We start from the raw sequence: 15,418 nt of genomic DNA, 5'->3' as shown, positions 1-15,418 counted from the left end.
CGCCTCTTTCCCCCCCCCGTCTGCCGCCTCTTTCCCCCCCGTCTGCCGCCTCTTCCCCCCCCCCCCGTCTGCCGCCTCTTTCCCCCCCCCGTCTGCCGCCTCTTTCCCCCCCCGTCTGCCGCCTCTTTCCCCCCCCGTCTGCCGCCTCTTTCCCCCCCGTCTGCCGCCTCTTTCCCCCCCCGTCTGCCGCCTCTTTCCCCCCCCCGTCTGCCGCCTCTTTCCCCCCCCCGTCTGCCGCCTCTTTCCCCCCCCCGTCTGCCGCCTCTTTCCCCCCCCCGTCTGCCGCCTCTTCCCCCCCCCCGTCTGCCGCCTCTTTCCCCCCCCCCGTCTGCCGCCTCCCCCCCCCCCCCCCCCGTCTGCCGCCTCTCCCCCCCGTCTGCCACCTGTGACTATGTGTCAGACTTCTTGTCTCTTGTGGCCTTGCATTTGGATGGTCTGAAAAAATTATGAAACTATTCCAGAAAATTGCTGTTACCAGCACCAGATACGGTTTGACTGATAATGACGAGACAGTCCCATGCTTGGCAAGTTACAACTGGGAGATTCAGTCCGTGCACCACTGGTGTTTGCTGGAAAAGCCGAGCTAAGATTGCTTAACAGCTTCTGCTGATACTCATGGATACGTGCGTCCCTTTCTGTGGCTGGAATTATTTCGCCAAATTTGGATTTGTACCGGTGATCTAATAGTGTGGCAACCCAGTAGTCCTCATTACTTCTAATTCAGATAATCCGAGGGTCATGTTGTAGGTAGTGCAGCAAGAAGGTGCTCATGTGTCTTGCGCATCCATGCGGACCAAGTCCTTGCAGGAGTATCAGCAGAAGCTGTTATGCAATCTTAGCTCGGCTTTTCCACCAAACACCAGTGGTGCACGGACTGAATCTCCCAGTTGTAACTTGCCAAGCATGGGACTGTCTCATCATTATCAGTCAAACCGTACCAGCAACACCGTATCTGGTGTTGGTAACAGCAATTTTATGGAATCGTTTCATAATTTTTTTAGACCATCCAATGCAAGGCCACAAGAGACAAGAAGTCTGACACCTAGTCAACGGCTGGAGAGGATGATACAGGAGTATCTCTAAATAAACATCGATGCCGTGACTTTTCAACTGGAGCCTTGCTCATTTTGGGCATGGTAGGGTGTAGTGCGTATCTTCCTGCAGCCGTACAAGCTGCAGAACTTCTTGAAGATTTCCGCTTCAAAGGCAGGGCCTTGATCTGTGAGGACGCCTGTGTGCCCCCCCTGCCTGTGTGTCCCCCCCGCCTGTGTGTCCCCCCCCCGTTTGTGTGTCCCCCCCGCCTGTGTGTCCCCCCCGCTTGTGTGTCCCCCCCGCCTGTGTGTCCCCCCCCGCCTGTGTGTCCCCCCCGCCTGTGTGTCCCCCCCCGCCTGTGTGTCCCCCCCGCCTGTGTGTCCCCCCCCGCCTGTGTGTCCCCCCCCGCCTGTGTGTCCCCCCCCGCCTGTGTGTCCCCCCCCGCCTGTGTGTCCCCCCCCGCCTGTGTGTCCCCCCCGCCTGTGTGTCCCCCCCGCCTGTGTGTCCCCCCCCACCTGTGTGTCCCCCCCCCACCTGTGTGTCCCCCCCCCCACCTGTGTGTCCCCCCCGCCTGTGTGTCCTACTGAATAGACTGTTAGAAAATGATTCTTGGTCTTCCTTTCCTGGGGCGGTCCTCATGTGAGCCAGTTTCTTTGTAGCGTTTGATGGTTTTTGCCACTGACACTTTCAAAGTTTTCCCAATTTTTCGGTCTGACTGACCTTCATTTCTTAAAGTAATGATGGCCACTTGTTTTTCTTTAGCTGCTTTTTTATTGCCTTAATACAAATTCTAACAGTCTATTCAGTAGGACTATCAGCTGTGTATCCACCAGACTTCTGCACAACACAACTGATGGTCCCAACCCCATTTATAAGGCAAGAAATCCCACTTATTAAACCTGACAGGGCACACCTGTGAAGTGAAAACCATTTCTGGTGACTACCTCTTGAAGCTTATCAAGAGAATGCCAAGAGTGTGCAAAGCAGTAATCAAAGCAAAAGGTTGCTACTTTGAAGAACCTAGAATATAAGACATTATTATCAGTTGTATCACACTTGTCGTTAAGCATTTTATTCCACATGTGTTAATTCATAGTTTTGATGCCTTCAATGTGAATCTACAATTTTCAGTCATGAAAATAAAGAAAAGTCTCTGAATGAGGTGTCTCCAAACTTTTGGTCTGTACTGTGTGTGTGTGTGTATGTGTGTATGTGTATATGTATGTATGTATGTATGTATATATATATATATATATATATATATATATATATATATATATATATATATAAATTGCCTTATTCTGTCTGTCTGTCTGTCTTGCTCCATCCAAAATTGTGTCCTTACGGTGACACAAAGCGGATTGGCCGCTGGCCTCGCCATGGCCCCGCCCCCCCGCACGGATTGGTCGCTCGCCCTGGCTCCCCCTCCACACGGATTGGCCGGCCGCTCGCACAGGCTCCGCCCCCACCACGGATTGGCCTCTCGCCCCGGCACCCTGCACGTATTGGCAACTCTGCCACGCCCCGCCCCCCTCACGCAATGCACGCTCGCTCTGGCCCCGCCCCCTTCATGCATCCCCCGAACTGACACGGAGACACGACTCCCAGGTGAGTACTGTACCCCCGGGAGCCCACATCAGCGTACGCCGCCAACCCAGCCGACACAAACCCTCGCATTGCTGGGGTTTGCCGCCGTATGCTGGTGTGGGCTCCCGTGCGAGTGGGGGACGTGATGTGCTGGTAACCATGGTAGCATAGTTACCAGCGCATCAAGGTCCTGCAGCGGCGGAACATCCACATGCACACACATAACAGACACACACATACACACACACACACATCAGATCACACTCACTCTCACACACACATCGCATCCACACACTCACAGCATCCGGAGATATCGCTTGCTTCTCAGCCGCGATACTGCGCTGTGAGCTTCCAGGACCTGCCGGAGGATCACATGGCCAGAAGCATGTGGTATCTCCGGATGTTGTGAGTGTGAGCGCATATGTGCAATATAGTCAGTGTGTGTGTGAGTGTATGCGATCGAGTGTGTGTGAGTGTATGCGATCGGGTGTGTGTGAGTGTATGCGATCGGGTGTGTGTGAGTGTATGCGATCGGGTGGGTGTGAGTGTATGCGATCGGGTGGGTGTGAGGGTATGCGATCGGGTGGGTGTGTGTGTGTGTGAGTGTATGCGATCGGATCTGTGAGTGTTGGCAGAGGAGCACGGCGTGCTGGAGGAGGCTGGGAGGAGAGAGGCTGATCCTGGGGAAGGCTGGGAGGGGGAGGCTGCTGGGGGAGGCTGATGCTGGGGGTGGCTGGGATGAGAGAGGCTGATGCTGGGGGAGTCTGATGCTGGGGGAGGCTGGAAGGAGAGAGGCTGATGCTGGGGGAGGCTGATGTTGGGGGAGGCTGGGAGGGTGTAGGCTGATGCTGGGGGAGGCTGATGCTGGGGGAGGCTGGGATGAGAGAGGCTGATGCTGGGGGAGGCTGGAAGGAGAGAGGCTGATGCTGGGGTAGGCTGATGCTGGGGGAGGCTGGGAGGGGGAGGCTGATGCTGGGGGAGGCTGGGAGGAGAGAGGCTGATGCTGGGGGAGGCTGATGCTGGGGGAGACTGGGAGGAGAGAGGCTGATGCTGGGGGAGGCTGGGAGGAGAGAGGCTGGGAGGAGAGAGGCTGATGCTGGGGGAGGCTGATGCTGAGAGAAGAGAGGCTGATGCTGGGGGAGGCTGAGGCTGGGAGGAGAGAGGCTGATGCTGGGGACAGAGAGGCTGATGCTGGGAGCAGAGAGGCTGATGCTGGGAGCAGAGAGGCTGATGCTGGGAGGAGAGAGGCTGATGCTGGGAGGAGAGAGGCTGATGCTGGGAGGAGAGAGGCTGATACTGGGAGGAGAGAGGCTGATGCTGGGAGGAGAGAGGCTGATGCTGGGAGGAGAGAGGCTGATGCTGGGAGGAGAGAGGCTGATGCTGGGAGGAGAGAGGCTGATGCTGGGGGCAGAGAGGCTGATGCTGGGGGCAGAGAGGCTGATGCTGGGGGCAGAGAGGCTGATGCTGGGGGCAGAGAGGCTGATGCTGGGGGCAGAGAGGCTGATGCTGGTGCAGCATGGAGGATGGAGCACGATGGGGGGTGCGCAGCATGGCGGATGGAGCACGATGGGGAGTGCGCAGCATGGGGGATGGAGCACGTTTGGGAGTGCGCAGCATGGCGGATGGAGCACGTTTGGGACTGCGCAGCATGGCGGATGGACCACGTTTGGGACTGCGCAGCACGGCGGATGGAGCACGTTTGGGAGTGCGCAGCACGGCGGATGGAGCACGTTTGGGAGTGCGCAGCACGGCGGATGGAGCACGTTTGGGAGTGCGCAGCACGGCGGATGGAGCACGTTTGGGAGTGCGCAGCATGGCGGATGGAGCACGATGGGGGGTGCGCAGCATGGGGGATGGAGCACGATGGGAGGTGCACACCTCCCCCAACACACACACACACACACAACACACCACACACACACTGGGAACCACAAACACCGCCCTACACAGACACCCACACACACAGACAACGCTGCACACACACAACACCCAACACACAAACACCGCGGCATACATAAATATACGCACATACCACGCAACACACACACATTGCACAAAACATACCTCCCCCCAAAACACACCACACCCACACAAACCGCGCAACACACACACAGCGCTCCACAAACAACACAACACACGCAACACACATACAACACCGCTCTCATCCCCCGTCACACCCAGACAACACCCAGAACATGTACAGCGCCCTACACAAACACTTGGTAACTACACACAACAACATCTATATATATATCTATATCTATATATATATATATATAGATATATATATATATATATATATATATATATATATATATATATATCTATATCTATATATATATATATATATAATATATATATAACAAAAATCATACATTAACTACACAATACGTAAATTCTAGAATACCCGATGCGTAGAATCGGGCCACCTTCTAGTATGTGTATATATATATATATATATATATATATATATATATATATATGTGTGCAATTGAGTGTGTGTTACCCACTTGTTCCATATGTATACATCTTAGCCTTTGTATCATGTCCCATGTGGGGGTAATCCGTCATTAAGGTTTTAACTTGTTTTTAATGACTGTTTGGATATTTTTCCCCACTATGTCTAATAAGATTTTGTAATTTCTTTGCACTAAAAAAACTCTTGTTCTCTTATCTCTAATATATATATATATATATATATATATATATATATATATATATATATATATGTATACATACATTATATATACATATATATCTATATATATATATATGTATGTGTATATATATATATATATATATCTATATATATATATATATATAATCTAACCGTGCCTTGCGAAACTATTTTACCCCGTTGAATTCTTCAACCTTTTCCCACATTTCAGGCTTCAAATATTGAGATAAAAAAGTTTAATGTTATGTTTAAGAATCAACAGAGCAAGGGGGACACAATCGTGAAGTTGGACAAAATTTATTGCCCATTTTAAACTTTGGTAAAAAATAATAAGCTGAAGATTGGGGCGTGCAATATTATTTGGCCTCTTTACTTTCAGTGCAGCAAACTCACTCCAGAGGTTCATTGAGGATCTCTGAGTGATCCAATGTTGTCCTAAATGACTAAGATCATAAATATAAGCCACCTGTGTGTAATCTAGTTTCTGTATAAATGCACATGCTCTGTTAGTCTCAGTGTTCTGTTTAAAGCACAGAGAACATCATGAAGACCAATACTGTTGTGGAAAAGCTTTAAAGCCGGATTTGGTTACAAAAAGATTGCCAAAACTTTAAACATCCCAAGAAGCACTGTGCAAGCGATCATATTGAAATGGAAGGAGTATCATACCACAGCAAATCTACCAAGACCCGGCCGTCCCTCAAAAATTTCATCTTAAACAAGAAGACTGATCAGAAATGCAGCCAAGAGGCCCATGATCACTCTGGATGAACTGCAGAGATCTAAAGAAGAGGTGGGAGAGTCTGTCCATAGGACAACAATCAGTCAGTCGTACACTGCACAAATCGGTCCTTTATGGAAGAATGCCAAGAACAAAGCCATTTCTCAAAGCTATCCATAGAGAGTATCTTTTAAAGTTTTCCACAAGCCACCTGGGAGACGCACCAAACATGTGGAAAAAGGTACTCTGCTCAGATGAAACCAAAATTGAACTTTTTGGGCACAATGCCAAACGACATGTTTGGCGTAAAAGCAACACAGCTCATCACCCTGAACACACCATCCCCACTGTCAAACATGGTGGTGGCAACATCATGGTTTGGGCCTGTTTTGCTTCAGCAGGGACAGGGAAGATGGTTAAAATTGATGGGAAGATGGATGGAGCCAAATACAGGACTATTCTTGAAGAAAACTTGTTGGAGTCTGCAAAAGACCTGAGACTGGGACGGAGATTTGTCTTCCAACAATACAACGATCCAAAACATAAAGCAAAATCTACAATGGAATGGTTCACAGATAAACGTATCCAGGTGTTAGAATGGCCAAGTCAAAGTCCAGACCTGAATCCAATCGAGAATCTGTGGAAAGAGCTGAAAACTGCTGTCCATAACCGCTCTCCATCCAACCTCACTGAGCTCGAGCTGTTTGCAAAGGAATAATGGGCAAGAATTTCAGTCTCTTGATCTGCAAAACTGATACATACCACAAGCGACTTGCAGATGTAATCGCAGCAAAAGGTGGCACTATAAAGTATTAACTTAAGGGGGCCAAATAATATTGCACGCCCCAATTTTCAGTTTTATTGTTTATAAAAGTTTAAAAAAAAAAAAATTCATTCAACTTCACAATTGTGTCCCAGTTGTTGTTGTTGATTCTTCACCATAACATTTAAAATTTTTATCTTTATGTTTGAAGCCTAAAATATGGGAAAAGGTTGAAAAATTTAAGGGGCCGAATACTTTCGCAAGGCACTGTATATACACTCTTATCCAATATCATATAATACATCCCCCCCCTCGTGCACTCTCTTCTCCCCTTGATCTTTCCCCATGTGATGTCTACCCTGCCCAAACCCCCCCCCCAACCCCCCACATACAGTGCACAGATAGCAGCGCACAAGGGGGGAGGGAGAGTACAGAATGCAGGGAGGATGACAGGGGATGGGGGACTGTGTCGCACTGTATTTGGTTGGCAGCAGGGTGGCAACATGATATCGGCTGTGATGCCTGTCGACGTGACATCATAGGAAGCGGCAAAATCACGGTAGGAACGGTTATATGACCGCTCTGAGATGGGGGGAGGGGCTGACAGCAGGGCACGTAGGGAATCAGTATCTACTTACCTGCCCCTATGTAGCCCAATAATGAAATAAGAAAAAGTAAGCAAAATAAGCCAGATAACCCCTTTAGGGGTAGGCCATCAGTCCCTTAAAAATAAAAAAAAAAAACCTTCCAATCACCTACAGAAATCCATTTAGAAATCTGACCAGACAAATTCCCAATGTGTTTTTCATAACACATGTAAGATTAATATTTCTCTTTTTAGATGACTTCCATGAAGATGTTCCAGATACAGTTTCACACCGGCTTTGTACCTCGAAATGCCTCGACTGTGAAGTTTGCAAAGTATGTAGTCCAATAAGCTGTTCTGTAAATGATCCAGGCTTTATTAGGAGTGCAGAACATTGAGAACGAATCATGTACGGCTTAAATATTTCCTAAATTAACTTCATGCACTGCTGACTCTTCTTTGCAGACTGCCTTATTTCCTGTTGTTTTGTTCATTCTTGTGCCCAAAACATTGTCTGCGTTTGCATATTTTCAGTACTGTACTATTGTATTAATCTTGGAGTAGGACAAATTACTAGATTTATCTGCCAAAGCAGTGACCCAAAACTATGATAAAGACAGAGCATTTCTCAACTTCAACCTCTTTTCTTGTAGGTATGATCTGGATGCCTGTGACATACAAGAAAAATACCCTGATTTATTTCAAGTGAATTTGGAGGTGGAGGTCTCTCCTCGTGACAGTCTGGTAAACATCACTCCACCCTTGGAAAATCTTAACACCAAGCGGCTGACTCCTAAGATTCTCTTTTCAAGCCGAGAAGAACAACAGGAAATGCTGTCTAAATTTGGTAACCTTTTCACTTGAGGTTGAGGTGGGATCTTAGGGGAGGGACGTTTGGGACTTCAGATTGATAGTCCTAAACCACAACCTTAATTTGTTAAGGTTTTGAGCACTGATAGATGTTCTCATGTATTGAATTTGGAAAGTTGAACTTCTGTTTATAATTTATCAAGTTATCTCCGAGCTACATTAATTATCTATCCACAGTGTAGATTGTGGTCTGGCAGCTAAGGCCGGCTCCTATCCAGAAAATGGGGATACCCAAGTCCCTCTTTTGAATGTAGTGGTTTTAAGGAGAAATTCCATAGTTTCGGAAAATCTCCTTCCTCTTTTTAACAGTGAATGTCTGCTGTAATCTCAGATTGAAGGTCTCTGAGAGCCGGTGGAGTAATTCAGACCACACAGATAGCTAATCTGCTATACCTGCTAGGTATGAATTCCTTGTCGGTGAAAGTGCACATGACGTGCTTTATTTTTACAAGGCTTGTTATTGAACCGTAATAGGTTAATCTTTTAGTAAAATTCCTAACTATAGCATAGTATAGCCCCTCCTGTTTTCCGACTCCATAGTTTGCAAGGTCCCTGTCACATACTCTGTCATAAATTTGGACTTTCACAGATGCAGCAGCTGCAGACTTCAGTGTACACCTGCTTACAGTCTCTTCTTACTCATACAGAAGAAAAAGCTTGGTTATAGAAAAGTATATAGAAAAAAATATTGGATTCTCACAGTAGAAAAGCACATAGAAAAATATATTCTATTGTCACAGTCCCCCCTAAAATATTTTTTTTTATTCCCTTCAGCTTCCTCTGAGTTCAGTTTCCCGTGTGCTTTAGTTTTTTATGACTGCCACAGCCGTTGGTAGTTTTGAGAGTTGTGAACAATGCTGCAACAGCTTCAGAGTTCTTTATGGGTGCTCTACTGGCTGTTTTGTAGCATTGCACACAGAGACCCGAAGTCATGTGACACGTCGAATGCGTATTTGAAGTTTGTGTAGATATTGCGTGTTTTCCCTTCTGCCAGTTCGCAGGCTTTAGTGAGAGCCGCAAGTTTGGCTTCCTGTGCTGACTTGTGTGGAGGCAGTGGTTCCGCAATAATGATATCCGGAGGTGCCACAACAGAGTAACTTGTGTGAAACCGTCCTGTCTCATCCGCGTAGCTTGAGCCATCCGTAAAGGTCAAATCAGCATTTAGCAATAGTGTCTCTGTAACTGTAGGCAGATGAGAGCAGTGGGCAGTTGGTAGCTCTCGGATCGTATAAATTCAAAACAATCTTGTTTTTGGTTGTCTGGGTCTTCATAGTCAATATCCATAGGCCTGGAAGGGATATCCCATGGAGAGAAGTATCCCCCCATCCCCCCCCCCTTGAGAAAAAAAAAGTCAATGGATTGAAAATAGTACAGCGCTGGAGCATAACATTGGCGGGTAGGGGCAAGGTGCACTGAAGTCTTGTATGCCTTTGTGAGGAGTAGTGTTGAATGAGTAGTTAACTGCGTACTCGCTATGCTGTTAGCGAGTACTGTCCGCTACTCGCATATTCGTTACGAGTAGCGGGCGCAATGTAAGTCAATGAGAAATACTCTAAGTAGCGAATAACCCGAAAGACTTACTATTCGCTACTAGCACGAAAAGTACGGCTAAGTACTACTTACCGAGAATTTCCTGTTAACTTACATTGCGCCCGCTACTCATAACGAATATGCGCGTAGTGGATAGTACTCGCTAGCTACTCACTCAACACTAGTGAGGAGATTTTCTTCTGTTGACTTTTTTTCGAAAATAGCCTTGAAATCAAGTGGGGCAAGGATAGTGACAGGGTGATTTAAGATAATATCTTCAGTTTCTTTCCCTTCTTTCCTTTTTCCCCCCCTCTCTCAACAGGGCTGCTACAGGTTCCGGAGGAATGTAGTAACTTCCTTCAGCTGCCAGTAATGGACATAGGGGAACAGGGCTGGGACTTGGTGTACTCAGCACATTGCGTGCACCAAGATGGCTGTCTGGGGAGCAGCTTGCCACATGAGTAACTGTGTCACTGAGTAGAGGCAGGGTGACATCAGAGGGGGCGGAGGGTGAGGAAATACAGGTTGGTGTGGGTGAGGGGCTGGCTGCCCCACAGGAAGCACAGTAATGGCAGTGGGAAGCATTTGGTGGGCACAGTGAGGGCAGGTAGAAGAATGTGGACCCTCTGTGCCATTATAGGGCGGTGGTTATGGCAGAGACTTGTAACACAATACATTCTTTCTTATCACATACTGTACTTTTTCCACAAAACTTTCTTTTACAATTGCGCAGGGTACGCCATACCATGCTTAGGCTGTCCCAAGTAATCCTGCATCTTCCAAAGTTCCCTTCTGCTCTTTCAATGCCTTATTCTATTGTCCATATTACAATCGACTACATTCTGGCATACTGCAAATTAACATCGTCTTCATTTTTTTTTTTCATTCTTTTTTCACATGTTTCTTGCTTTTTCGGTTGGTAAGCAAATAACGAGCATTCATGTGTCCAGGGACTACCATCGGACTTAAAAATGGGCTTAAAGGCGTTCATTTGTTGGGGAATTATGTGACTGGTTGTGAATTCTGAGACCGTACCTAACACCATGTCCACTCAGGGAGACACCCAACCAGGACCTTGATTGGCATTTTCCCACTACTCCAAAGACGGCTAGTCCGAAATCTGTACCAAGGGTGTATACCAGGGGTGGGGAACCTTTTTTCTGCCGGGGGCCATTTTGAAATTTCTACCAACCTTCGGGGGCCGCACAAAACTATCAACTTGAACATTACCCTAATATATTTGGTCAAACAATTAACTCACTGTGGGGCTGGAGCTTCTACTCTTTGGTGCAGCTGTAATATTAGGCGATGTTGATCTTGTTGCTTTTCACAACTGCTTTTCCAGGTTTGAGTTGGCTGAGACTGCTGTATATACATCACAGGGGAGGGTTGGGAGGAATATAGATCACTGGGGAGGCTGAGGGCATAGACATCACTGGGTGGTACATACATCACTGGGGGATACATACATCATTGATGGGGAGCACAGACATAGCTGGGGAGCATAAACAAATTCTGGGGACGGCTGGGAGGAATATACATCACTAGGGAAGCAGCAGGGCATAGACGTCACTGGGGGTACATACATCTCTGGGCGGCACAGACTTCACTGGGGGTATATACACACCACTGGGTTGCACAGACATAGCTGGGGGGCACAAAAATTGCTGGCGTTATAACATTGTCAAGGGCAGACAGCCCTTGGGGATGCCGGAGGGACACAGACAGCCCTGGGGGCACAGAGAATGATGGGAGAGGCTGGAGGCACAGACAAACCTGGGGGACACTGGGGGCACAGAGACAGATGGGAGAGGCTGAAGGCACAGACAGACCTGGGAGAGGCTCGGGGCACAGAGATCACTGGAGATACTGGGGGGGGCACAGATCACTGGGGAGACTGGGGAGGGGCACAGAGATCAATGGGGAGACTGGGGGGGGGCACAGAGATCCATGGGGAGACTGGGGGGGGCACAGATCAATGGGGAGACTGGGGGGGGCACAGATCACTGGGGGGGGGGGCACAGAGATCAATGGGGAGACTGGGGGGGCACAGATCACTGGGGAGACTGGGGGGGGCACAGAGATCACTGGGGAGACTGGGGGGGGCACAGATCACTGGGGAGATTGGGGGGGGCACAGAGATCACTGGGGAGACTGGGGGGCACAGAGATCACTGGGGAGACTGGGGGGCACAGAGATCACTGGGGAGACTGGGGGGGCACAGATCACTGGGGAGACTGGGGGGGGCACAGATCACTGGGGAGACTGGAAGGCCACAGAGATAACTGGGGAGTCACAGATCACTGGGGAGACTGGGGGGCACAGATCACTGGGGAGACTGGGGGGGTCACAGAACACTGGGGAGAAAGAGGGGCACAGAGCGCTGGGGGGGCACAGGCAGACCCGGGGGAGCTTGGAGACAGAGAACTGGGTGAGGCTTGGATCACTGAGCGCTGGAGGTGGCCGCGGGCACGGAGAGCGCTGCCGGCGCGCACAGAGAGGAGCAGCCACCGCCGGGTACACGGAGCTGCCGCCGAGTACAGGAAGCCGCCGCCAGGTATAGGGAGCCGCCGCCGGGTATAGGAAGCCGCCGCCAGGTATAGGGAGCCGCCGCCGCCGGGTACAGGGAGCCGCGGCCGCTGGGTACAGGAAGCCGCCGCCGGGTACAGGGAGCCGCCGCCGCCGCCAGGTATAGGGAGCCGCCGCCGGGTACAGGGAGCCGCCGCCGGGTACAGGGAGCCGCCGCCGCCGGGTACAGAGAGCCGCCGCCGCCAGGTATAGGGAGCCGCTGCCGTCGGGTACAGGAAGCCGCCGCCGCCGGGTACAGGGAGCCGCCGCCGCCGGGTACAGGGAGCCGCCGCCGCCGGGTACAAGAAGCCGCCGCCGGGTACAGGAAGCCGCCGCCAGGTATAGGGAGCCGCCGCCGCCGGGTCCAGGGAGCCGCCGCCGCCGGGTCCAGGGAGCCGCCGCCGCCGGGTCCAGGGAGCCGCCGCCGCCGGGTCCAGGGAGCCGCCGCCGCCGGGTCCAGGGAGCCGCCGCCGCCGGGTCCAGGGAGCCGCCGCCGCCGGGTCCAGGGAGCCGCCGCCGCCGGGTCCAGGGAGCCGCCGCCGCCGGGTCCAGGGAGCCGCCGCCGCCGGGTCCAGGGAGCCGCCGCCGCCGGGTCCAGGGAGCCGCCGGGTCCAGGGAGCCGCCGCCGCCGGGTCCAGGGAGCCGCCGCCGCCGGGTACAGGGAGCCGCCGCCGCCGGGTACAGGGAGCCGCCGCCGCCGGGTACAGGGAGCCGCCGCCGGGTACAGGGAGCCGCAGCCGGGAGAGCATCCGCCACCGGGCACAGGGAGAGCCGCCGGGAACAGGGAGAGCCGCCGCCGAGCACAGAGCGCTGCCCAGCACAGTAAGACCTGGGGGATGATTGGCATTTGGCAGTCAATCCTTTTGTTTGATTGTAGGGCACCTCACGCCGACTCCACCTACAAAGTACGTCCTCACGTAGGCAGTGCCAGCGTGGGGACGTAGTCTTTCAGGTATAGGAAATGCAGCGTTCAGCATTGAACGCGCTGTGTGGGGTTTTAAAGGGCCAGTCGCCAGCAAGATGCGCCTGCCGCCCCAGCACTGCATTCCCCGGGAATCGGCCCGGGGGCCGCAGAAAAAGTCGTCGCGGGTCGCAGGTTCCCCACCCCTGGTGTATACCTTGTCCGGTTTTATGACAGTTACCATATTTTTCGGACTATAAGACACACTGGGCCATAAGACATACCCTAATTTTAGAGGAAGAAAATAAAATTTTAAGCAAAAAATGTGGTCATGGCACACTGTTATGGGGCGAGGATCTGCTGCTGACACTGTTATGGGGGTAATGTCTCCAAATTCTCTACTAAGGTACCCCATCCTGGTAATGATCCTCCTGCCTTGTATATGATCCCCATCCTTGTATATATGTACCCCATCCTAGTATATATTCCCATCCTCCTATATACCGCCATCATGGTATAGCCCCCATCCTTTTACATAGCGCCATCCTTGTATATGCCCTTATCCTGCTATGTACCGCCATCCTGCTATGTACCGCCATCCAGCTATATATACCGCCATCCTGCTATATATACACCGCCATCCTGCTATATATACACCGCCATCCTGCTATATATACACCGCCATCCTGCTATATATACACCGCCATCCTGCTATATATACACCGCCATCCTGCTATATATACACCGCCATCCTGCTATATATACACCGCCATCCTGCTATATATACACCGCCATCCTGCTATATATACACCGCCATCCTGCTATATATACACCGCCATCCTGCTATATATACACCGCCATCCTGCTATATATACCCCCATCCATCCTGCTATATATACCCCCATCCATCCTGCTATATATACTCCCATCCATCCTGCTATATATACTCCCATCCATCCTGCTATATACCCCCATCCATCCTGCTATATACCCCCATCCATCCTGCTATATACCCCCATCCATCTTGCTATATACCCCCATCCATCTTGCTATATAAACCCATCCATTCTGCTATATACCCTCATCCTGCTATATTACCGGCTACATGTGGCACACAAAAAGAAATAAACGTTTATACTCACCTTTCCTCGCTCCATGCAGCATCGCTCCTTCTCCTGTCAATGTCGGCAGCAGCGCCGCTGGAGTGTGGAGCCGTCACAGTTGTTTGCAGCATCGCTCGTCCTCCTGTCTGCCTGTCAGCTGACCTGTGTGGAGACTAGCGGTGCGCACAGCGATGACGTCATCGCTGTGCTCACCGTTCTCTACACAGATCAGCTGGCCGGCAGACAGAAGGAGATTGCGATGCTGCAGACAATGGTGACTGGTGAGTATACTGATTCACTGCACCCCACACTGATGAAGATGCTTGGGGGGCAGTGAATACAGCCGTACATGATTACTCCAGGCTGTAATTGCCAGGGGTGATCACGTGGGCCAGCTGTTAATATCATCTCGCCCACCTGTCAGCGCCGGCTTCAGCGCTGAGGGATGATGGGCGGGAGTATGGGCGTGCATATGAAAAAAGCGAGCCCACGTGGTCACGGCAGGCTGCTACAGCCTGATCCTGCCCCCGATGACCCGCTCCACCGCAGCACCCTCATTCCCCGCAGCCACATTCAGACTATAAAACGCACCCCCCACTTTCCCCCAACATTTGGAGGAAAAAAGTGTCTTATAGTCCGAAAAATACGGTAAGTCTGCCACTACTACCAATCATCCGTACCTGTACAATATAGTTCACATTGAAAATCCAGCATTAGAAAACACAACTATGCCTGAGAACAATTTCTGCAGACAGACACAACCTTTTCGGCTTCTTTAAGATCGCCCAGGAGGAAGGGAATCCGGTTGTAGAGAGATACTCACGAGACCAACTAGACTACCCTAGGATAATGAGAGCTGCCTAAGGATACAGATAAGAGAATGAGTATAAATCAAAACTCTTACCGTAGTCCGAGTTGGCAGCCTGCAGTCAACACAGGGACGTCCAGTGTCGGTCTGCAAAGTTTCCATTCCTTCCTGGAGCGATCCACGGCACTATCTGTTAAAGAAAAATTCCATAGTTTCAGAAAATCTCCTCCTCCTTAGCAGTGAATGTCTGCTGTATTCTCGGATTGAAGGTC

At 50.7% G+C, this 15,418-nt stretch overlaps 1 protein-coding gene across 2 annotated transcripts in view; it reads left to right on the top strand.

The window, feature by feature from the left end:
• The window catches only part of GAK (cyclin G associated kinase), a 414,917-nt gene that overhangs the window by 333,823 nt on the left and 65,676 nt on the right, over window positions 1-15,418 (top strand). For both annotated transcript variants that reach the window (XM_075352640.1, XM_075352641.1), the window contains exons 18-19: window positions 7,622-7,701; window positions 8,020-8,213. In XM_075352640.1, the coding sequence (XP_075208755.1) occupies window positions 7,622-7,701; window positions 8,020-8,213 (274 nt within the window). The remainder of the gene's footprint in view (window positions 1-7,621; window positions 7,702-8,019; window positions 8,214-15,418) is intronic.

The sequence above is a fragment of the Anomaloglossus baeobatrachus genome, chromosome 1 (genome assembly GCF_048569485.1).
Source record: "Anomaloglossus baeobatrachus isolate aAnoBae1 chromosome 1, aAnoBae1.hap1, whole genome shotgun sequence".
NCBI lineage: Eukaryota > Metazoa > Chordata > Amphibia > Anura > Aromobatidae > Anomaloglossus > Anomaloglossus baeobatrachus.
This window is presented reverse-complemented; position numbering and strand designations above follow the sequence as displayed.